Raw genomic sequence first — 20,829 nt, forward strand, 5'->3', positions numbered from 1 at the left:
CACGCAACCTTTGCAAGTTTTGGTCGGTAGAGGAGGTACAGGTGTATTTGTTACAGATACACGTAAAATTCTGCCTACAGGCACCGTGCACAACAGACGGTGTGCTGATTCGTCGTATATGATGACTGAAAAAGGCTTAGACAACAAGCAACACAAATGAGCAGCACGCACTTCCCATGGCTTCGACGGTGTCCAGCCCGCCCAAACGCTGTGCAAGCACAAATGCCTGTGCCTAAATGCGCACATTTTGAGATTTCGGTTCACAAAGGTCAAATAAAATAAAGCTCGGGTCTGGAGCACTTGTTCAGCCAACGCCGCCTGTATAAACACTGCCTACCGCGTGAGCGAAAAATGGCCAAGCAGCCACTCTCCTGTTGCTCTCTCCTACCCTTTCCCGCTCCGTAGCCTTCCTGCGTGCTTTCTTGTCTGCCAGCCAGTGCCGCTTCTTGGAAACTATGCAAAATATTTGACAGTTTGTGTAGCGTTCCTCAGGTGGCGCTCCAACAACTTCTTGTTTTTCACCGTGGCTATCGTATTGGTTGGTTGCTGATAAAACCGCCGGCTCTACAGCGCTCTTTGCACACTTACCTACTTGGATCACGGGCCCCGACATTTTCTGAGTGGTGCGTTCCCCCCTCTGTATCCTCCACATTTCGGCCTTGTTTTGTCCACGCTGTTCGCACTCCTCAAAGGTATGTTAATGTGTAAAAACAAAAGAAGAAAACTATATAAGAAAATGAAATGACATAGTATTTGCTTGCAGGCTCTTTTTCTTCATCCTCTTGTTTTTCGCCGGCGTATAGCACGCCCCGAAAAATATTTTTAGCTACACCACTGCTCCTGTTCCTTATTAAAAGTGCTATTACTACCACTACCCATACCGCGGAAGCAAACCGGTTTAGCGCAAAGCAAACGGTGTCAAGCTGCAAGAATACGAAGCCGTTCAAGAAAGAAGGGAGCTCCGTCAGTCATCTTTCAAAAAACGCAGCAGGTATGAAGACAGGAACACGTTGGACGAGATCACCAGTGGCCCCAGAGCAAACGCCCCATTGCAACTAAAATGGGAGCGAAACAGCTCTTGAAACTCAACAGGCTAGCTGACGGACACGCGTCGTAGAAGTGGGAGCAGCGTTCGCGACTCACGAGCAGTAACGCAAGGCGGGACAACTGCCGGCGCGCGCCATATAGCAGAGGAAAGCGTCCCTACGTTCGCATTGAAAAGCGGGCGACGTGTCAGGCAATGCTTATACAGGCGGCATTGGTTCAGGACACTTTGTCATCGGTACTCCACATTTTGGCCACTGCATGGTACTTGAGTTTTTTTGCCGCTAAATCTGGACATTGTAACACCACGTTTGCATTCATGCGTTTCAGCTTCAAAACATTTTCTCACATCTCAACGTACAAACAGGGCGTATTCAGGCCTTCAGTAAGATTTAACCACCATCAGCATTAATTGCTTCAAGTCTAAAGCCTCTACTAACATCTGCTTTCATCACTTTACGTAATTAAATAGTAATTATGTAGTAATTATGTGCTTTTTGTAGTAACAAGAGAGGTGCCTCATGACGGACCCAATCATCCCCAAGGGGACAGAAAGAAAAAGGTGGGAACGTTGGGTGTTCGTACAAAGGACGTGGAATGGAGGAGTTCGTCTTGTGATGAGGCAGAGTGAGACCAGTGATTAGGTATTCAAACATGACGGCCCCACATTGATGAAAGATTACGAGCAGTTGAAAACCACTGCAGGGCACTACAAATCAGGGATGCATGAATATTTGACTTTTGAGGTCGCATCAAACGACGACTGGTTGAATAATTTCACTCGATTTTCCAATTCCCAACAAACGAACGCACAAATTAGAATTTCCAATACCTGCGTTTTTTGTTTTTTTTTTTCTTTTCAACAGTAGAACGCATTTAATGCTTCTCGTCCTTGCTGAAGGGCTTGCGAGCCAAACCTGTCAGATCCTAGTCAAATGATTTTGCCCGCATAAAAACGTGCCTCAGTGCGCATGTTCAGACAGACGCACTCAGGCACGCAGGCACACAGGCACGCACCTGGAGGAGGGCGGGCACGACCGTCTCGACCGTCTGCATGACCGCCTGGAAGCTGTAGTTGTCGTCCTGCCGCAACAGGCTGGCCCCCATGAAGGTGAACACTGAGGTCACGTTGTGCAGAACCTCCTCCTGCAACGGAAAAGAGGGGGTAGTCTCAACAGTGTGAGCAACAGTGGTAAACCCTGAGGAATGCCCCCTCGTTACAGGTGGTCTAATAAACTGGTGTGCACTAATAAGACATAAGAAAGGTCAGCCACTCAAGTACAAGTACAGCAAGACTGCTTCAATTGCCAACGCTACCTCCTACTTTTAACAGTGCCTCCCTAGTTAGTATGCAGGATAAAGCTGTGGCAAACCCACAGGGATCCTAGATCCTGGACCAGGACGAATTTTTCTTCAAATATGAAGTTTCTGAGAAAGCTGTACAGCTTTCCTTTGTAACCATACGGCTGCATTGAGGTGGATGTCAAACTTTCCTTCTCAGAAACTTACTCCACCTTGGGGATTTCCCCTAAATCTGGTCGATTAAACCCACAGGGATGGCATCCTGTCCCTTGTGGTGTTAGACTGTAACGAGGTGAGGCCACGTACTAAATCACCCAATTGCTCTCCCTTTACCATTCACTGCACTTCATCTAGTGTACAGTGACGGGCAAATGAAACACGAACACGAAAGTATGAACCAAAACGCACAAATGGCGCAATTTCTTTTCCCGCAAGTCAAAATGACGCGTGGCTTAGTTACAAAAACAATGGGAAATATGGCCTTCCATATATACCAATACCGCACCATTATTGGGCCTTCACGAACAGTATTTTTCAATTTTGCATGTTCTAGTTCATATTTTCATGTTCCCGTTTCATTTGTCCATGAGTGCGCATGTGGGACACTGCCTGATGGACAGAACAGCCACTACAAAAGCACAAGTTTCTTGGGAGACAGCCAGTGGTTTAACTGTGCAGAGGTTCAGCTTGCTTTACCAGATGTTCCACAGAGATGCTTATTTCCCCCCCATTTAAGTCTTCATTAGGTTACCATGCCTTATATGCGTAACATGGAGGAAGGCAACATACGAACTTGCAAACGCTGTCTCGGCCCAATGAAAACAGAAAAAAGAAGTCTCCTCTTCTAAGGACATGTAGTGCTGTAATGAGAACAACAATGACCAGACAGGACAGTGACCACCACCGCCAAGTTACCACCCTTGTCGTCACTACACTGAACCTTTTTCCGTGGTGACAAACCAATTCAGCCACCACGGCACTTCACTGAAACCCCTCCTTTCCAGCCGGTTGGTGCCGGTGGGTACCATTCTGACTGATGGAGCGTTTTGAATCTCCCGCCACTCACGGGGAAGTGTCGGGCGGCCCGGTTGAGAAGCCCCAGCACGAGCTGCTGGGCCTGGGCGCTGTGGGAGACGCGCAGGCACTTGACCAGGGAGGCCAGCTCGTGGGCCGGCGGGGAGAGCCCGTGTGCCTGCAGGGCCGTCAGCACGCACTGCCGCAGGTACTCGGCGTGAGGGGAGGAGCCCAGCTCCAGGCTCCTGCACGAGTAGTAGTCACCGCCATCATAATCGTCACGAATCGTCACCGTCACAATCATCATCACAACTAACATTGTCACGAATCGTAGTAGTAGTAGTAGTAGTAGCAGCAAGAGTAGGAGTCAGCGCCGTCATAATCGTCATGAATCGTCATCGTCACAATCATTATCACAACTACCGTATTTACTCGCGTAATCCTCGCACTCGCGTAATCCTCGCACCCCTAATGTGAGCCACCAAAACTTGGATTTTTTGGTTCCTCGCATAATCCTCGCACCCCCAACTTTGCAGCGGCGAAAGTTGCCCGCTCGCGAAACCCGCATGGTGCACGCGCTCTCCAACGCGCGCCCTCCCCCGCCGCCTCTCTGTTCGGCGGAGCGCTGTGTACCCAAGGCCATCCAGGCGCCCTAACACGCTACTCGCACTGTACTTGAGCCGGTTTCGCGGGCGCAACTATACTAGTCGCCATGGGGAAGAGCGCCAGCTACACTGCCGCTTTCAAATTGAAAGCGATAGAGTACGCGATCGAACACGGCAACCGCGCCGCAGGCAGGCACTTCGGCGTCACCGACTTCAACGTGCGTTACTGTCGAGCTTCACAAGTAGGGCACGCACATGACGACGAGATAGGGCGCGCGCCAGAAAGCAAAGGCGGCAATTTCATGATCGCTGATCGACGGGATACTGTTTACGTTGTAAATTATAAAATAAAAAGAAATAGCTGCTGTTGGCAACACTGAGCTTACATATACAAAAAACGACCGCTACATTTAGCGGGATTGGCAGAAGGCAAATTGGCAACACTGTGCATCGCATGTTTTTCCCCGCATAATTCTCGCACCCCTAACTTCGCATTGACTTTTCCGAAAAAAAACTGCGAGGATTATGCGAGTAAATACGGTAACATTGTCACGCATTGTAGTAGTAGTCGTATGATTGTCTTTATTGGCGCAAGGGTATCTACGACCAAAGACCACCAAGACTCTATAAGGTGGTCTTTCAATGTCAGGTTCGGGCATAAAATATGTATGAGATGAGTATGGTATTGCCTAAAAAAAATGTATATATGGGTGTAGAGGGCCCGTAGACTATAACATAAAGATGCTCATAATGATGGATAAAAGAGGACTGTGATTGAGACATGACACTGCCTGGAGCCTCAGAAAGTGATGCGCTAGGGGGCTTCCTGTGCACACAAAAGAATCATCATGACCTCCCTTAAGGATGAGAACGCCTCAAGCCACGCCCTGTACGATATGAGTTTCAGGAAGTTGATATCGGCAAGGTAGTTTAGAACACATTTGTAAGTGAACATTGGTTCATCTCTTAGAAAAAGTGAAGGGTGTAGCGGAATGTTGTATGTGTAGATTTTACAAAAGTGTCGTTTTCTCACGGCATCGCAGGATGCGCACTCAATTAATATGTGGAGCACGGAAAGCCGTTCCCCACATTTGTCACAAACTGGTGGGAACGTGGCATTCAAAAGATATGCGTGTGTGGCGCGAGTTTGGCCTATTCGCAATCTGCAAATGGACACTTCTGTGAACCTCTCGTGTTCATCAGTGATGTATTTACCTAGTATGGATTTATTGTGTGTAGCTTGTTATGTGATTTTTTGTTTCATTCCTGCTGCCATCATTCTTGGAGTCCATGTCGTATAACAAAATATGGTTCCCGAGGCTTATCCACGCCAGAGCGAAGAGAGGCCGCTGCCACATATTGGTCAGCCATTTTGTTTCCACAAATGCTGCTGTGCCCCGGCGCTCAGCACACCACTATCGTCATATCCAAAGCATAAGCCGACGTCATCTTTCTAATGAGTCGGTTTAAGACAGAATTTTTGCTTGGTTTTAACTAAGCATAATGCGCTCATGACACTGGGAGAATCGTTGTTGTCCCAATCGTCATCACAGCCAACATTGTCACGCATCGTTGTTGTCACTCAATTGCCAATTTCTCTTTCTGCCTATCCCACAGAACAAAAAACAAAGTTTTTCAGCCCATGCACAAATTCTCAAGAGATTCTCTCCCGCCACGGATGGCCATGTTTCGCTTAGCAACCCACAGTGTTTGGAAAGCCAGCTTACACAGAACAAGCAGACAACGATTGACTTAAAGTCGGCTTCATCTCTAAGCACAAATGCATTGCTGGGAAGGCATTTTTCTAGGGGAAAAATATAAGACATCTCATACTAAAATATGAGGGACCTACGAATCTTCTGTCATTTCTCATAATTTTTTTTCATATGCTGAACCCAAGTTTTTGAGTTTTCATTTCACACAGGCATGAGAACAAAGTTTCGCTGTAAAAACGCTCTCCGCCCGGGCCATGTGCCCAAGTGCGTCACCTTTTGAGCAGGGTGTAGAGCGGCCCCACCAGCAGCGAGACGTCCTCGATGACCTTGTGTCCCTGGATCATCTCCAGCAGGATGAGGACCCGCTTCCACTGGGGGGACTGGGCGGGGTCCTGCTCTTCCGAGGGCTGCATCAACCTGCCAGCAGAAGAGAGTACTCCTGTCGTTAACCCACCAACGATGCCGATGAGACGACAGCAAGGGCATCGATCAAACCCCTCATGTGCCAACTGGCTCAAAAACATGTCTTTTTCAAGCTTGTACGCCAGACCAATAAGTTTTTTCAACACATAGCTCTATTGCAATGGGCTGAATATTTTTAATACAGAGACATTAAATGGTACATTGAGCGAAAAACCCGGCATCTGACGTCTTTACAGTGAAACAGCTCCAAACCCGCATGATTGCGCAGCATTCCATAGCGCAAACTTCGCATCATTAATAAAACAAACAAAAAAACACAACACTATCTTTCTTTTCGTGTACTGTTCTCTTTTACTGTCCAATTATTTTTCCAGAATGCTAAGGTCCTTGCTTGGTTTTTTTTAAACCTATCTTTCACTCCTTTTCATTAACAGATGCATTGCTAAAAAGAGGCATAGCACATTTAGAAGTGTCTCTGCTTGATTCTCTGTTCCTGCGAATCGGCCAAATGTACACAAGTTACGGCCCCCCTTTTTCCTGCCTTTGATGGCTGACTCAGAGCTCGTATATTAGCAACGGGGCATGTCATCTTTACCTTTACCCAACACTTGCCCAATATGCACAAAATAAACTAAAATAGTATAGCCTGTATTCAATAGCGAGGCACGCATGTAGGCAACCATGTGAGTGCGCCGTCACTGGTTACGTCGGGCTCCACGGGGTGGCGGTACTTGTCTGTGCTAAGCGCATGATATGGGTTGGACATTCCAAGCTATAGCCCGCCGAACGCAAAGTAATGCCTCGACTCCAACGTGAATACAATTAACAACAACTCTGTTGATACCACCGTTGAGAATCAGGTTGAAACGGAGCAGACGACACATGCCAGTGTTGTATTTTTCTTCGGCGTGTGGCCGCAGTGGCACAAGCCGCGTCATGTCCGTGGTGCTTCGGCCATGCCCGTGGCCATTTCAGTGTTGCCAAACGAAGAAATTGACAGCTAAACTTTTCAATGAATACCACCTATACAGTCAAATCCACTTGCCACAATACCGGTCAGAACAATTGGTAAGTGGTCGAAGCACAAAGGCCCATGGGTATGCAAACTTCCGGTTCGAGAGCTTTCCTGGCCTCCTGTCTGCCGGCGACTTCCACCCGCATGTGTACATGTTTGTCTGTTTCCACTGAAAGAAATGGTGAAGCATCACGCCTGCAATGAAAAGCAACGATGGATGCTACCAGGGACCTCTCTAAGAGGTAAGCACCCAGTGACAAATAAGCAACACGCACACCAGCACGTGAAAGCGGCCAGTGAGTGAGAGAGACGGAGCGCTCTTGAACAGGAAGTGGTGGGAGCAGACAATGTACCCACGAGCCTTTGTGCTAGTACCGCTTACCAATTGTTGGACGTGACAATGAACCACAGTGCTGTCAGCCTGCGCGCATGTTTTACGGTGAAAATAAGCACAACACTCACAAAAAAGACACGACGCAACTGGCTTTTCAGTGCCCTAGCCAGTGCAGAAACAAACCAGTTCCTTAAGGGTCTTCGATCAAAAATCTGTTTTCGCAGTTATGATGATGAAAATTGGGGGATGCATGTAGTTTTCCATTCTGATTGCAGATATAAAATTTGTTTTTGTGCAAAAGGACCACATTGGAATTTATTCAAATTTTTGTATTTGATTTATGACAGCTTTTGCAAGAAAACTCCTGGAGTGATGCAGCTGAACAACATACCAGTGAACTGTGCACAAATGAAGGCATGCAATAAGACTAACAGTATCATTCTATCTGGTCTATAGCAGAAGTTACGACCGTTTGAAGTGTGGGCCTGGAAGGTGGGAACCAGAAAGACCGGTTTTGCCTTCCAGGCCCAAACTTCAAACGGTCGTAACTTCTGCTACAGATCAGATGAAGTGATGACGCAAGTCTTATTGCACCCCTTGATTTGTGCACAGTTCACTGGTACCTTGTTCAGCTGCATCCCTCCAGCAGTTTTTTTACAAATGCTGTCAAAAAATCAAATATCAAAATCCAAATAAATTTGAATGCAGTCGTTTTACACAAAAATAAATTTTATATCTACAATCGGAATGAAAAACTACACAAGTCCTCCAATTTCTATCATCATAACTGTAAAAGTAAAGTTTCTGATCAAAGCCCCATGTTCCCCTTCAATAGGCCCGCAGCAAGCGATAGTGCCAAAGGCCTCCAGACACACGCACCTCATCTTCTTGGCCTCCCTGAGGGTCTTGGCAGGGCTGTGCCGTGGTGCACTGGTCCTTTGCAGGGGCTCCACCAGAAGACCCCCGATGGAGCAAACCTGTGCGACACGGCAAGCGAGTTTGATTCAAAACATCTCATCCCCAGAGAAGACCTCGGCATCTCTTCTTCTCCATGATCATCTTAGCACCAACGACAAAGGGGAATAAATTCTACGCAACTGTTACCAGTCACTTCCGTTTCATTTCAGTCGTTTAATGCTTGCACTTTTTCCTTAAGGCGTCATAGGCCATTGGACACAGAGTTCCGAAGATTAAAAAAGGCGCCTGGCAGACTCCTAATACCATCTGGCGTATTTATTGACAACTCCTTTTTTTAAATTTTATTATCTTTTGTTGACATTTCGCTTGTGAAGATTGCAGCGCCGAGAGTGAAATCTCAACCCGCGATAGTGACGAGCGGCGCAAAAATGGCGTCCACTTCACGGCGCGCTCGAGAGTGAATTAGACAGCCGTCAGCATTCCCATGCGAAGTCCCGCGTGCCGCAACAGCACGCAAGTCCGTAAGTGTTGACGACACTGGGCAGGATGTGGTGGATCGCAACGATGCGCCGATCGCGGCAGGGATCGCCATTATCGAAGAACTGGACCAGATTAGCGACCCCGACGACGTTCCCTGCCGCCTAAGGCAGCCGAGCTTGCATCAGCGTTCAACATAAACCGTGGCCGTAGCGGCGCAGTGTGCAGCACTGGGCTTTCTCATTTGAATGCCGTTAATAATCTCGAAGGCAGTTTGGTGAACTTCATGACTCAGGAGATAAAGCAAGCGAAGCTCAGACATTTTTTGTGCTAGATAAAGTGCAGTAGTCGTCGCGCTGTGTTTGGTATTTTACGTGCTTTGAGGAACCAATTGGGAAGCTAGTGCTTGTCAGCATCTCGGAAAGCTCCCAGGCGGTGGTGTGTGGAGTTTGCAAATAAGCTACAGATGGGCATATTTTATACTTCGAATCGTCAACATACTGAACTATTTCGCAATCTTCTTGGAGTTCGATACATCCAGGATCGTCTGTAAATGTTCTCCGTAGACAGCTACGTACCAATCACTACTGATAGTAGACAGGAATTCTGTAATGTTTACGACTTCACTCTCAACTAACCAATCATGCGTCATATTAAATTCGTCTTGGCCGCCAATTTCTGTACACTTTTCAGGATACCTCCGTTAGATTAAGAGTTACAGAGTGTTCACCAGAAATATCCAATTTTTTTTCCAGCGCAACCTTTTTCTGCACACCCTGTCGTCACTCACAGTTTTCGTCAGAACTTAGCCTATACCAGCTCCACCGTAAAAAGTCTCAAATTTACATACGCACCATAAGATACCCCTTATGCAATCTACCCAAGCCGTTACTTGAGATTTCTCTAACCCAACGCCCACCCCCCAGCGAACAAGTCAAACCAATGTGGATCCAGAGTTGGCGCCAGGAATAAGGATGCAGTTCCAGCCAGAGTTCTTCAGTATACACAAGTTGCAAAACTCCACTTCAGAACTGAAGTAGCATTTAAAGCCGGGATACTTGGTACAGATTTATCTTCACAGCGCACAAATAATGGGACAAAGGGTAGGAACACGCTGGACAAGCGCTGAATCAGCGCTTGTCCCGTTATTTGTGTGCTGTGAAACAGCCCATGCTTCGCTGAAGCTGAGGGACAAGTGTACTGGCCATGCAAAAATTACACTTTGCTAAGCATTTATTTTTAATTACAAAACTAGCTAAATAAGGCTCGTTTTTCAAATGAGGAAATACAAAATTAGGTGATGTCCACTTATGCCTCCAAGGTTTTTCCCTTTTACAACTTATGGCAGCAGCCGCAAGCACTTGGGCACTAGTTCAAGTTTCCGTCGACAGATGGCAGGCTTGTCAACTTGCTTGTCCCTGTTTGCTCCCAGCTTCTGACATGTGGGGCCTATGGGGAGTTTTGCAATTGGCAATGCCGTGTAACTCTGGTTCCACCCACATCCCTGGAACAGCTCCCGCTACAACACTCATCATCGTGGATGCAGACCGTCAGGTGTCAGCAAATGCTACGACAACGGTACCACCACTCCCTGCACCGTCCTTTCACCAACGCACCTTGCGGAGAGCCCTGAGAACGGCCGAGTACTCGACGGCCGGTGGCGTGTCCAGGGCCAGGTCCACCAGGGTGTCCAGCAAGGCTGCCTGGCTTTCCGCCGGCAGCTTCTTCACCAGCTCCCTGGTCAACTGTGCGAGGAAAGGTGCGGACAACTTGGAGACACGCAACAGCTCAGTCCCTGTTCCGTAGCGTCAGCTGGAAACTGCTTAGTATAACGAAGCAGAGAACAAATACACCTCTCTCTTGAATGAGGCCACATTTCAATGTAACGAATGGTCTCTTTCATTTTTCTCTTCACAGCAGTTCTAAGCAGTTCCTGGGCAGTCCGAAACTGCTTCCGCCATAAAAATTCAATGGGCAAATGAAATTCACAGCCGCTTATGAGCTGTCAGCAGTCAGAAATGACGTATAAAGAGGCCTAAAGTAAATTCCGAATTTTTATGGCTCCCTTGCATAAGGGTTCTACGGCATTTGCAGCCCCCTAATGGTCATTTACTACGTCCCTCCAAAACCTTAACTGGGACTTGCAAGCTGGGAAATTGGAGGATTCAGAGGACACCCGAAAAAGTTAGGAAAACATGCTGCAATCTAAAATTCTGCTTCCTGTTTCACTCGGGGAAAGCGCGTCACCCTTGCCAAGAGCAACTCTGCCAGACAGATTCAGCACACCTCGTTTCGATTTAAAAATTAAAAGAATACACTGCAAAGCTGAAATGCATACATGCAAGAAACAAGACACCCTAAAAATTGAACTGAAGCTCTGATAATTTCACAAACTCGAACATATATGAAAGGAAGCTCACATCAACAACGCAGGTAACTGGTGCGTCGTCCGAAAACTACGACCCTCATACACACTATGCCACTAGGAATGCATCCAAACATGCAAAAACACTCACTAACACATTTAATACGATCGTTGATAATGTAGCTCAAATCAAACGACGCCCCGAATCACAGTACCATGCGATTATCCATCCACTTTTGTTCCTTAGATTGATGCCAACTTCGGCAAGTCACACTGCACCTATTGACGTAACCAGGACAACTGAAAGCCTACAAAACTAATACTTTTGCAAAACTAATGTGCAGAAACAGCGCCACACAGAATGCTCACATTCACCGGTGCCTCGCACAACCTTTCCCCCTGCTCATCTTTGTACGACTTACGAAGACACAGTTGAATTTACAACGAAATTGGCAAATAATGAACTCGGCAAAAATGAAGCTGTTTACAGCACGACTTCCCGTTTTAAACACCTGCCTCGATGCGTCATCCATCCCAGCGACAAGCCACAAAACCCAAAGCCTACACTGTCATAAACAGGGCTGAACCACAGCACGCATACAAACACACACGCACACGCACAAGCTCACAGAAACACAGCAGTGAACACTCACAGCGTCTGTATTAGAAACTGAGAACACAAAATTGACGGAGGACACCGGAAGAACAGCTGATGAGACGACAAGCGCTCTTGCTCTATCCTCTGACAAATTTCAGTGCTCAATTTGTGACAGAAACATGTACAAACTAGCCCACCAGCAAGTAAACGCTGTTAAAATAGCTTCCTTTAATTGTTAAGTAAACTCTGTGAAACTTGTCGGTCTTGCCGCTTTTTTCCCACTGACTTCAAATATACCATCTTATTCTGAGTCAGTCAACTAGTTACCAAGATGATTAGAGATAATTAGTCATTTTTGGAGGAACAATAGGCAATACGGTGTTGGTAATCTTTATATTTTACAATGATAATGATTTGTCCAGGGTGTTAGATAGTTCCTCTGTTATTGACTGTATCTTCATTGATTTCACTAAAGCGTTTGATACTGTGTCCCATAGCTTACTGCTTTGTAAACTCCGTAGCCTCAATATTGACCCAAATGTACTGAAATGGATTGAATCCTTCTTAAGTGACTGCACACAGTACGTAAGTGTTAATAACCATGACTCTAATACCGTATTTACACGATTGTAAGACGATTCGAATGTAAGACGACCCCCCCAAAATCGCATCTCAAAAAAAAAAAAAAAAAAAAAAAAAAAACGTGCGCATTTTACACAAGGGAAATTTATTCACGTGGTTGCGGAGGATTACTCATCGTCGCTGGAGTCGTCCTCGCTGGTGCTGCTGCCGTCATTGCTGCTGCAGTCCCACAGCACGTCGTCGTCAAGCGTCTTCGCGAACGACCGCACCACGGCATCGCGTGGTACGGCCGCCCATGCGGAGAGGACCCACCCGCACACAGTAGCCAGGGAGGCTCTCCTCACACGCGCGCTTGGCGTAAGTTCGCGGCTTCCTGACGAAATGACGCGCCCGCTTAGAAAATTGTATCACAAAGAGAAGCTCTTCCGTCAACTACCAATACCCCCCTACGGCGGCTCTTCCATCGATTATCGGTGCTCCCTCAAGAGCCGTGCGCTCGTCATAAAGGCACTCGTAATGCGCGCAGTAGATGCTAAAAAAAGAAAAGCTTTTGTATAAGCACGCGGAAAACTATGCGCTTTGGGTTGAGCGGGAAACTATTCGAGATGACAATCGAAGCAACCGGCAGCAGCCACGCGCGATCATGATTAAAACAACATGGCGGCTGACGGAAGCAGCCGCTCGCAATTTCCGTGAGCGCGTTACTCGCTTTCACGAAGCATTTTGTTCGTCTCTAACACGACCGGCTTTATCGTCGGGGTCTCTAATAAACAAAATGAGTATTAGCGAATCCCTTTATTCAATTCATGGTGCAAACGTAGCCACTATCATATCACGTTGCTTAGTACACTTCCGAACGCGATAGTGGGAGTTTAGTCGCTCTAGGTCCAACTTACAAAAGGTGCATCATTTTTATTGACGCCAGAATGTATGAAATGGTTACCGTAACCATGGAAATGAGCGTGCAAAGCCGTTCACACCTCGAAGCACCCCTGATTTCTTGTCTCTCTTGTCGTTGCAAGCGGTACATGGTTCGATTTCGATTCTAAGACGACCCCCCAACATTGGATTGTCAAATTTGAAAAAAAGGGTCGTCTTACAATCGTGTAAATACGGTATTTGCCCTGTAACATCAGGTGTTCCCCAGGGATCTGTGCTTGACCCACTCCTTTTTTTAATATACATTAATGATCTTTCTAATACCATCGTCTCTCCTATCAGACTCTTCGCTGACGATTGTGTAGTTTATAGAGAAATCTCTAACACATCTGACATTTCTATTTTGCAGAACGACCTCTATAACGTAAGTGCTTGGTGTGACACATGGCTGATGAAATTAAATGTCGGTAAATGTAAGGCAATGCGTATAACCAAATCCAAAACAAAAGTAGAACTGCCCACATATAGTCTGAATGGTTCCCCGCTTGATCCCGCTAACACATACAAATATCTTGGCGTTCACATTTCCAGTGACCTTTCTTGGCGCACACATATAGAGTACATTACTAACAAGGCGAACAGCATGCTCGGCTTTATTCGGCGTAACTTTGCCTCAGCACCAATCTCGTTAAAACTTCTATTATATCAAACCCTCGTTCGAACAAAAATGGAATACGCTTCTTCCGTCTGGGATCCGTATACTAACAACTTCGTCACTGATCTCGAATGTATTCAAAACCGTGCGGCTCATTTTGTACTATGCAATTATTCCAGGACAGCAAGTGTAACTAATATGAAACTAACCTTGAACCTTCCTGACCTTGCTAAAAGGCGAGCCATTTCTCGTTTGTGTTTGTTCCACAAAATATTTTTTTACAACGAATATCTAAAAAATGCACTTTTTTCAGTACCATCGTATGTCTCGCACCGGACTGACCATAAGTTCGAGGTTGGAGTACCCATGTGCAAAACAAATCTTCATTTTTACTCTTTCGTCCCCAAAACCAGCTCCGAATGGAACCACCTTCCCGCCTCCATCATCGCTATCACCGACCCAGCTCATTTCAAGTCCGCGGTGTGCGACTTCTTGTAATTTTTGTTACTTTTATTATATGCTGTATTACTTCTTTGTCCTGTAAAATGCCACTCCTCTCTGTAACGCCTTGCGGCCCTGAGAGTAAATAAATAAAATGAAATGAAATGAAATGAAATACTGTGAACCCTGATGAGGGCACTAAGACAATTGGTATTTTGATGCACCACTTGGAACTATACAGCTCTAAAAGCTTTGGTGGCACCAGTGGCAAGGAACCATTTCGAATGCCCATTTCAAACGCCAAAGTTTAATGAGCTGTAAGTGTACGAGATTTCGGCGCACGTTAAAGATCCCCAGGTGGTCAAAATTAATCCGGAGCCCTCCACTACGGCGCGCCTCATCGCCTGCGTTGCGTCGGCGCGTTAAACCCCACAATCAATCAATCAATTAATGAGCTGTAAAATTACTTCCAAGCGATGCATCAAAAAACTGCTTCGATTATTGCATTCACCAGGGTTCATACAGTATAAAAATTAAAGTATTGTGGCTAACACTGTTGTGTCTATATCTCCCTCAAAAGTGACTAATTATCTCTAATTATCTTGGTAACTAATTGACTGACTCAAAATAAGGCATGTTTGACGGCATGTTTGAAATAAATGGCAAAAAAGCAGCACAACCGAAAAGCTTTACAGAGCTTACATAACAACATAACAATTAAAGGAAGCTGTTTTAAGAGCAGTACTTAAGTACTCACCCCTTAAGTACTCTTACCCCTTAAGTACCCCTTAAGTACCCCCTAAGTACCCCATGAAGTACTCACAACTCGCAGAGCGATGGTGGCCACCGAGGAGTCGGCCCCGCCCTCGCAAGCTCGCGTGCTCCGCAGGGCCCGCTCCAACGTCTCCGTGGCTCCCTCGACGTCAGCCAATCGCTGCACCACCTCCGAGGCGTACTTGGCGAAGCAGGCCCTGAGCAGGTCGGCATGGCTGGCAGGCAGGGCAGAGGCGGCCGGCACGCCACGCTCGTCCTCTGGGCCCAGCACCGCCGAGATGGCCTTGGCCGCCGCTTCCAGGGCAAGCTGCAGTGATGGCAACCACGTGGCACAAGTGAGCTGAACCGTGCAACCTGAACGTGTACCTAGCACGTGTTGCCTACACACGGGTACAACTTAAAGGGGTCCTGAAATACCTTCCGCCGATGCATGGATGTACATGTAACCAAATAAAGCAAAGTATTAGCAATCTCCTCCCGCAAGAATGTTGTTAAAGCGATGAGTATTAGCTGAGAAATCGTAAATCAAAAACTGCGCATTATCGTCGCGCCGCGTTTCCTCCTTCTTTCAACTTGCTCTCCGCTGTTGACGGCGGCGAGCCTTCCCTCCCATGATGCTGCGCTCCGCAGCGGTGACGTACTTTCGCTATTGCGCTGCTCAGACTGTCGTCTGCTATGGGCCAGCTTTGTTGACACCATGAATCTCGCACTCCGCTCAATGCTGGAAAAGCAAACGAAAAATCTGGCCGCATGTGTGGCGCGGCCTGGCCTTTGCCCTTTCGCGGCGTACGTCGCTGCAGTTGCTATCGGCGGCACGTGACTTTTTATCGGCGGCAAACTCGCAGCCGCACGGGGAGGATCGTGCGCTCGTTCTCTTTGATGCACCGCGCACTGTTTATCCAAAAAGCGCTGTATCAGATGTGGCCCCGCTGGTGCCGGGTCTTATTTTGCGGCGGTGGTAATTCCTGCCAGCGGCATGTGAAAAAGACATTTTAAACCAGTACAGAACCCGTGCACAAAATGCTTCAATCATGTGACCAGTTCAGCTTGGGGAGACGCATGGTGGAGAGTGGCAACGTTGGCAAAACATGCTCCGCCGCGGCTCTGAGCTTTCTAGCACTGGAGCGAGCGCCATTTCTTTGACAATCTCAAACATCGGTTGCTTTGGCAACAAGGCACAAACCGCTCTAGAAGTCAGTTACGGTTCCATGATCCCGGTTCAGCTCGGGGGCCCCACCTCGCGACATGTGGGCACTGCAGGCGTACCACTCACTCCCATTGGGAAGTGCGAGAAAAAGCCGCCCAATAGCAGGATGTCTAGCTCATGACGAACATCTGGGAATCGATGACGTAGACATGTGAAGATGGTGGCGTCCAAAAACATGAAGGGAAGGGTGAGAAAAAAGCGACAAACTTTGCAACAAAAGTGTGAGCTTTCCGCTGCGCGTAAAAGAGTAATACTTGGTACAGATGACGTTGACGACCCAATCTAATGATTGCGCTAATTCATTTAGTGTGCTCAAAACGCCTTTCAGGGCCCATTTAAAGGTCAACTGCACTAAAAATTTCGACCTCTTGAAAACGCTATTTCCATACAGTCTGCCTAAAAAGAAAACAACATGCAAAACCCAACAGTTGAAATACACGCGTAGACATCGCAAGCGGCCAGCAAAAATTGGTGATTTCGAAACCGAAACCGAGGAGAGTGCAGCCATTGCAGTGACGTTGCAGCCGTCCGGCGAGCCGCCGCACGGTCACCAGCTCGGGAGAAAAGGCTGTACGTTAGTCAGCCTTCACTGAGACTGCAGAATGTGGAACTGGAATTTTTGGAACCGCACGTGAAGTGACCATGTTGCGTAACACATTCTGTTTTACAATGTTTTTCTGTTTTTTTTTCTTTGTATATTTTTTTGTTTCTATGTACTCGTGCGAGAACATTGATGAGGTTGCACTTTTTCACATTATAAATGTCTGTTCTTTCTAAATAAAAATCAGTTGCTAGTAGCGCGCCGTCCTGTGTTCTTTTCTGCGTGTAGTCGTTTTTCGCGCTTTTTCCCAAGAAGAAAAGTCTGCGCGCAAGCTCTACGGGCGCACGGGTGCAGCGAGCGAAGCAGAGCTCGACCGGTTCTCCGGCTGCGTGGCTGGCCAGAGGAAGAAGCCCTCGTCTGCTGGAACGTCACAGGCGCGTCGTGGCTGTTTACGCGATCCGCGGAGCTTTTCTAAACGCTTCTGACTGATTAACGAGGCGTTTCACGGGGCTACCACTTGTGTCCCAGCTGATTTGATGGTACCTACTACACATTAAAAATATATTTGGTCGAGGTGAAAGTTGAGTGCAGTTGGCCTTTCAGGGTCTTGGATCAAAAACTTTATTTTTTGCAGTTGGGATGATGAAAAATGGGGGACATATGTAGTAGTTTTTCATTCTGATTGTAGGTACAAAATTTGCTTTTGTGTAAAATGACTACATTAAAATTTATTTGGAAAACTGCTGGAGGGATGCAGCTGAACAACGTACCAGTGGACTGTGACAAATCAAGGAGTGCAATAAGACTAGCATCATCACTTTATCTGGTCTGTTGCAGAAGGGAACTTGGAAGGCAAAACTGGTTTTTCTGGTTCTCACCTTGCAGGCCCAAACTTCAAACGGTCGTAACTTCTGCTACAGACCCGATAGAATGATAATGTTAGTCTTATTGTACTCCTTGGTTTGTGCACAGTTCACCGGTACCTTGTTCAGCTGCATCCCTCCAGCAGTTTTGTTGCAAATGCTGTCAGAAAATCAAATGTAAAAACCAAATAAATTTTTAATATAGTCATGCTGCACAAAAGCAAATTTTATACCTACAATCAGAATGAAAAACAACTTATGTCCCCCAATTTTCGTGGTCGTAACTATAAAAATAAAGTTTTTGATCCAAGACACATGTGCTCCCAAACGGCAACGGAAGTTGCCGCTGTGCCTCATCACCTCAGCCGGATGTTGCTCGGAGCGGCGCAAGTAGGGCATTACTGGGAATATTTCGAACATGGCACGAGCCGTGTCCGTGATTTTTTGGACTTATATGCTTATAAACGGCTGCTGTGACAACAAACAAACAACGCGAGAAAAGGCAGTTGGTATCACCCACTCATAGCAATGTTCTTTCAAAAGGCGCGCGCTCGTTAACATCCAGGTTTGTCGCTTAGGCGGAGTGATACCATGCATGAGCTATCGCCGGTCTTAACTTGTTCCCAAGTTTAGCAAGGCCTTCCTTGCACGGTATTTTTTTGCCCAGTGCCAGTGACCTTGATTGACAGGCCTCGCACTCTGACAGAGTGACACGTGCGACAACTTCACAACACAGAGCTCTCGTGGTAAAAAAAGACCCCGACAGAATGCTTTTGAACCAGCTCTGACGCAATGTTGGCCTCTAAAAGCTTTCATATTTTACCTATTTCATGATTCGTGACCAACTTTTTTGTTTTGGCATCAATTACACCTAATAAACAAGCCCTCAATCTGTCAAAAAATGTGCAAACTGATTGAAAAAGTAGTACCTACCAGCATACGAGCTACATCCACTAATGCTTTAACTAGGTAAAGTGATCTGACAGTCTTGGAACAGCAAAAAAGAAAAAAAAGACATGGACAAGACATAAACAGGATCTGGTTCGCACCTTTTTACACTCTTCCAAGAATGACTTGCCAACACGCCCAAGCTTAATTCGAAAGAATATGAAAGTCTTTACAGATCGCTGCAATGTCCCTCTGACACCGTAATGCAAAAGAATCAAAAAGCCACCTTTGAGTCGATGCGCGAGACCAGTCGCAGGATCCCCTGCCGGAGTTGCACGGGCACCTGACTATGGTTGAGCAGTGCCAGGAGCGTGTTGGGCTTCTTCAGGGCCCGGTCCCAAGAGGACACCACGTCCAGCAGCTGGCTGCAATGGAAGCGAGGGCGACGAGAATGCCTCGGTTTGCGACTTTCCTTGCTTTAGATGGGGCACTGCAGGCTGTTGAGCAGTCGGTGGCCAAGACCTCCAGCCAGCAAATATTTCATTCATTTATTTATTTATTTGGATAGGCGCCCACAAATGGCGTGATGCCTTCAGCGTGGTGCACAGAAGAAACAAAGGGAAGGAGAGGAAAGGGAGAAGTGTACAATAGAGAAAGAAGAGCATAAGAAATGAAAATAACATCAATAGAACAAACATTGCATGGCTGACTCGCACACAACTCTAAAACACAAAAGAACACACTCAGGCTTTAGACGCATTTTTAGCAGCTCGGACCAAAGTGCCGTAACAGCCAATGATACTCAGATGAGGCTCTTCAAGTGATTTGTAAAAGGAGTTGCATTCTCTGGACAGGACTTTTACGATTGACGGCAGGATAAAATAGTGGCGAGGAACGGCATCGTGTGGGGACATGAAAATCGACGGAAGTTAGCAAATCGGCAGAGTCAAAAGCTCCATGAATGAGCTTGTGAAGAAAGCACATATTGAGGAGTGTACTTCTATCACTCAGTCTGCTTAATCCAATGTGGTCAAGTATTCTGTCATACGTGTAATACATTCTCCTGAAAAGGTAACCATCAGAATAGATTCGCACAAATCTCATCTGGACTCGTTCCAGAGACAGTGACAAGCATTGAGGAACGGAGCAGTACTCTAGTCGGGTACGCACACTAGCCCGAAAGAGGAACAAATAACAGGTAGGATCAGTGAATTCTTTCGTGACAAATATCACGGCATGAGTTCCAGTAGAGGCATCCCAAGCAGCCATGGTAGCCCAAAAGAAGTCAGATACACATTTTATGTGCACATGCTTCCAATCACTGCTCATGTGCTTCACAATAACAACATTGACTGATTGTGAAGTTTAGAGCGCCAAAGTTTAATTTGCTATGAGACACACCATAGTGGAGGGCGCCAGGTTAATATTGACCCCCTGGGGATCTTTAGCATGCACCAAAATCTCAACACATGGATGTTTTCCCTTTCACTGTGGTAATTTTTTAAAAAGATAGGCGCTCGAAACTCTCACTTGGCCTTGTTCGCACTGAAGAGCAGAAATTTGGTTATTTCACTGTAGTTCAGTAAGTCAAGTATGAAATGGGGGATGGGGAAGTGTTCTTGGAACACTGCTGGTACTTCAGCTAATTACACTGGCACTGGAATAGCAGTGAGACTGCCTCGAACAGGCCGCACCGCCCGCTGCCCTGAACAGGTGTTGCTGAAGTCTGAGTAACACTATTATCCAGCGACAGCATCCAGTTCTCGTATTTGAGCAAAAGCAAACAGGTAACCAATCGAGAATTATTCGAACAGTTCGTCGAAACAACGCACATGCCCAAACCTGCAGTCGTTTAAATCAGCCGCTAATTCGCGGCACAGGCAATGGCCAAAGTGAGGAATGACAGCTAGTCGAAATCAGAATTGCATTTGAAAGATAACCATCAGCCACTTTGTGGAAGGAGGCACCTGCTTGGTCAGGTAAAAGACACACTCATTTCGCTCAGCACCAGCTCCAAGTTTGTGACAAAATCAGATACTGCTTGTGATAAAGCTTGTGACAATTAGATTCAGTGCTGTGGTCTGCCTACTTCTTTCTTGCTGCGTACGTGCCCACTACCACCACCAACTACCAACAAAGGACCACTACCAACTTAGTACAGTTGTCGACTCTTCTACAGATATAAAAAC

At 46.7% G+C, this 20,829-nt stretch overlaps 1 protein-coding gene across 1 annotated transcript in view; it reads right to left on the reverse strand.

Annotated features, from left to right (window-relative positions):
- Positions 1-20,829, reverse strand: part of LOC144158903 (HEAT repeat-containing protein 1-like) — a 165,482-nt gene that overhangs the window by 94,142 nt on the left and 50,511 nt on the right. Inside the window, exons 19-25 of the mRNA XM_077690090.1 lie at positions 18,927-19,065; positions 15,191-15,448; positions 10,464-10,592; positions 8,332-8,429; positions 5,954-6,097; positions 3,413-3,605; positions 2,062-2,190 (exon numbers count right to left, since the gene is read on the reverse strand). Of these exons, the coding sequence (XP_077546216.1) occupies positions 2,062-2,190; positions 3,413-3,605; positions 5,954-6,097; positions 8,332-8,429; positions 10,464-10,592; positions 15,191-15,448; positions 18,927-19,065 (1,090 nt within the window). The remainder of the gene's footprint in view (positions 1-2,061; positions 2,191-3,412; positions 3,606-5,953; positions 6,098-8,331; positions 8,430-10,463; positions 10,593-15,190; positions 15,449-18,926; positions 19,066-20,829) is intronic.

This window comes from Haemaphysalis longicornis, unplaced genomic scaffold (genome assembly GCF_048455015.1).
Source record: "Haemaphysalis longicornis isolate Haplotype H1 unplaced genomic scaffold, Haemaphysalis longicornis Haplotype H1 scaffold_10, whole genome shotgun sequence".
Lineage (NCBI taxonomy): Eukaryota > Metazoa > Arthropoda > Arachnida > Ixodida > Ixodidae > Haemaphysalis > Haemaphysalis longicornis.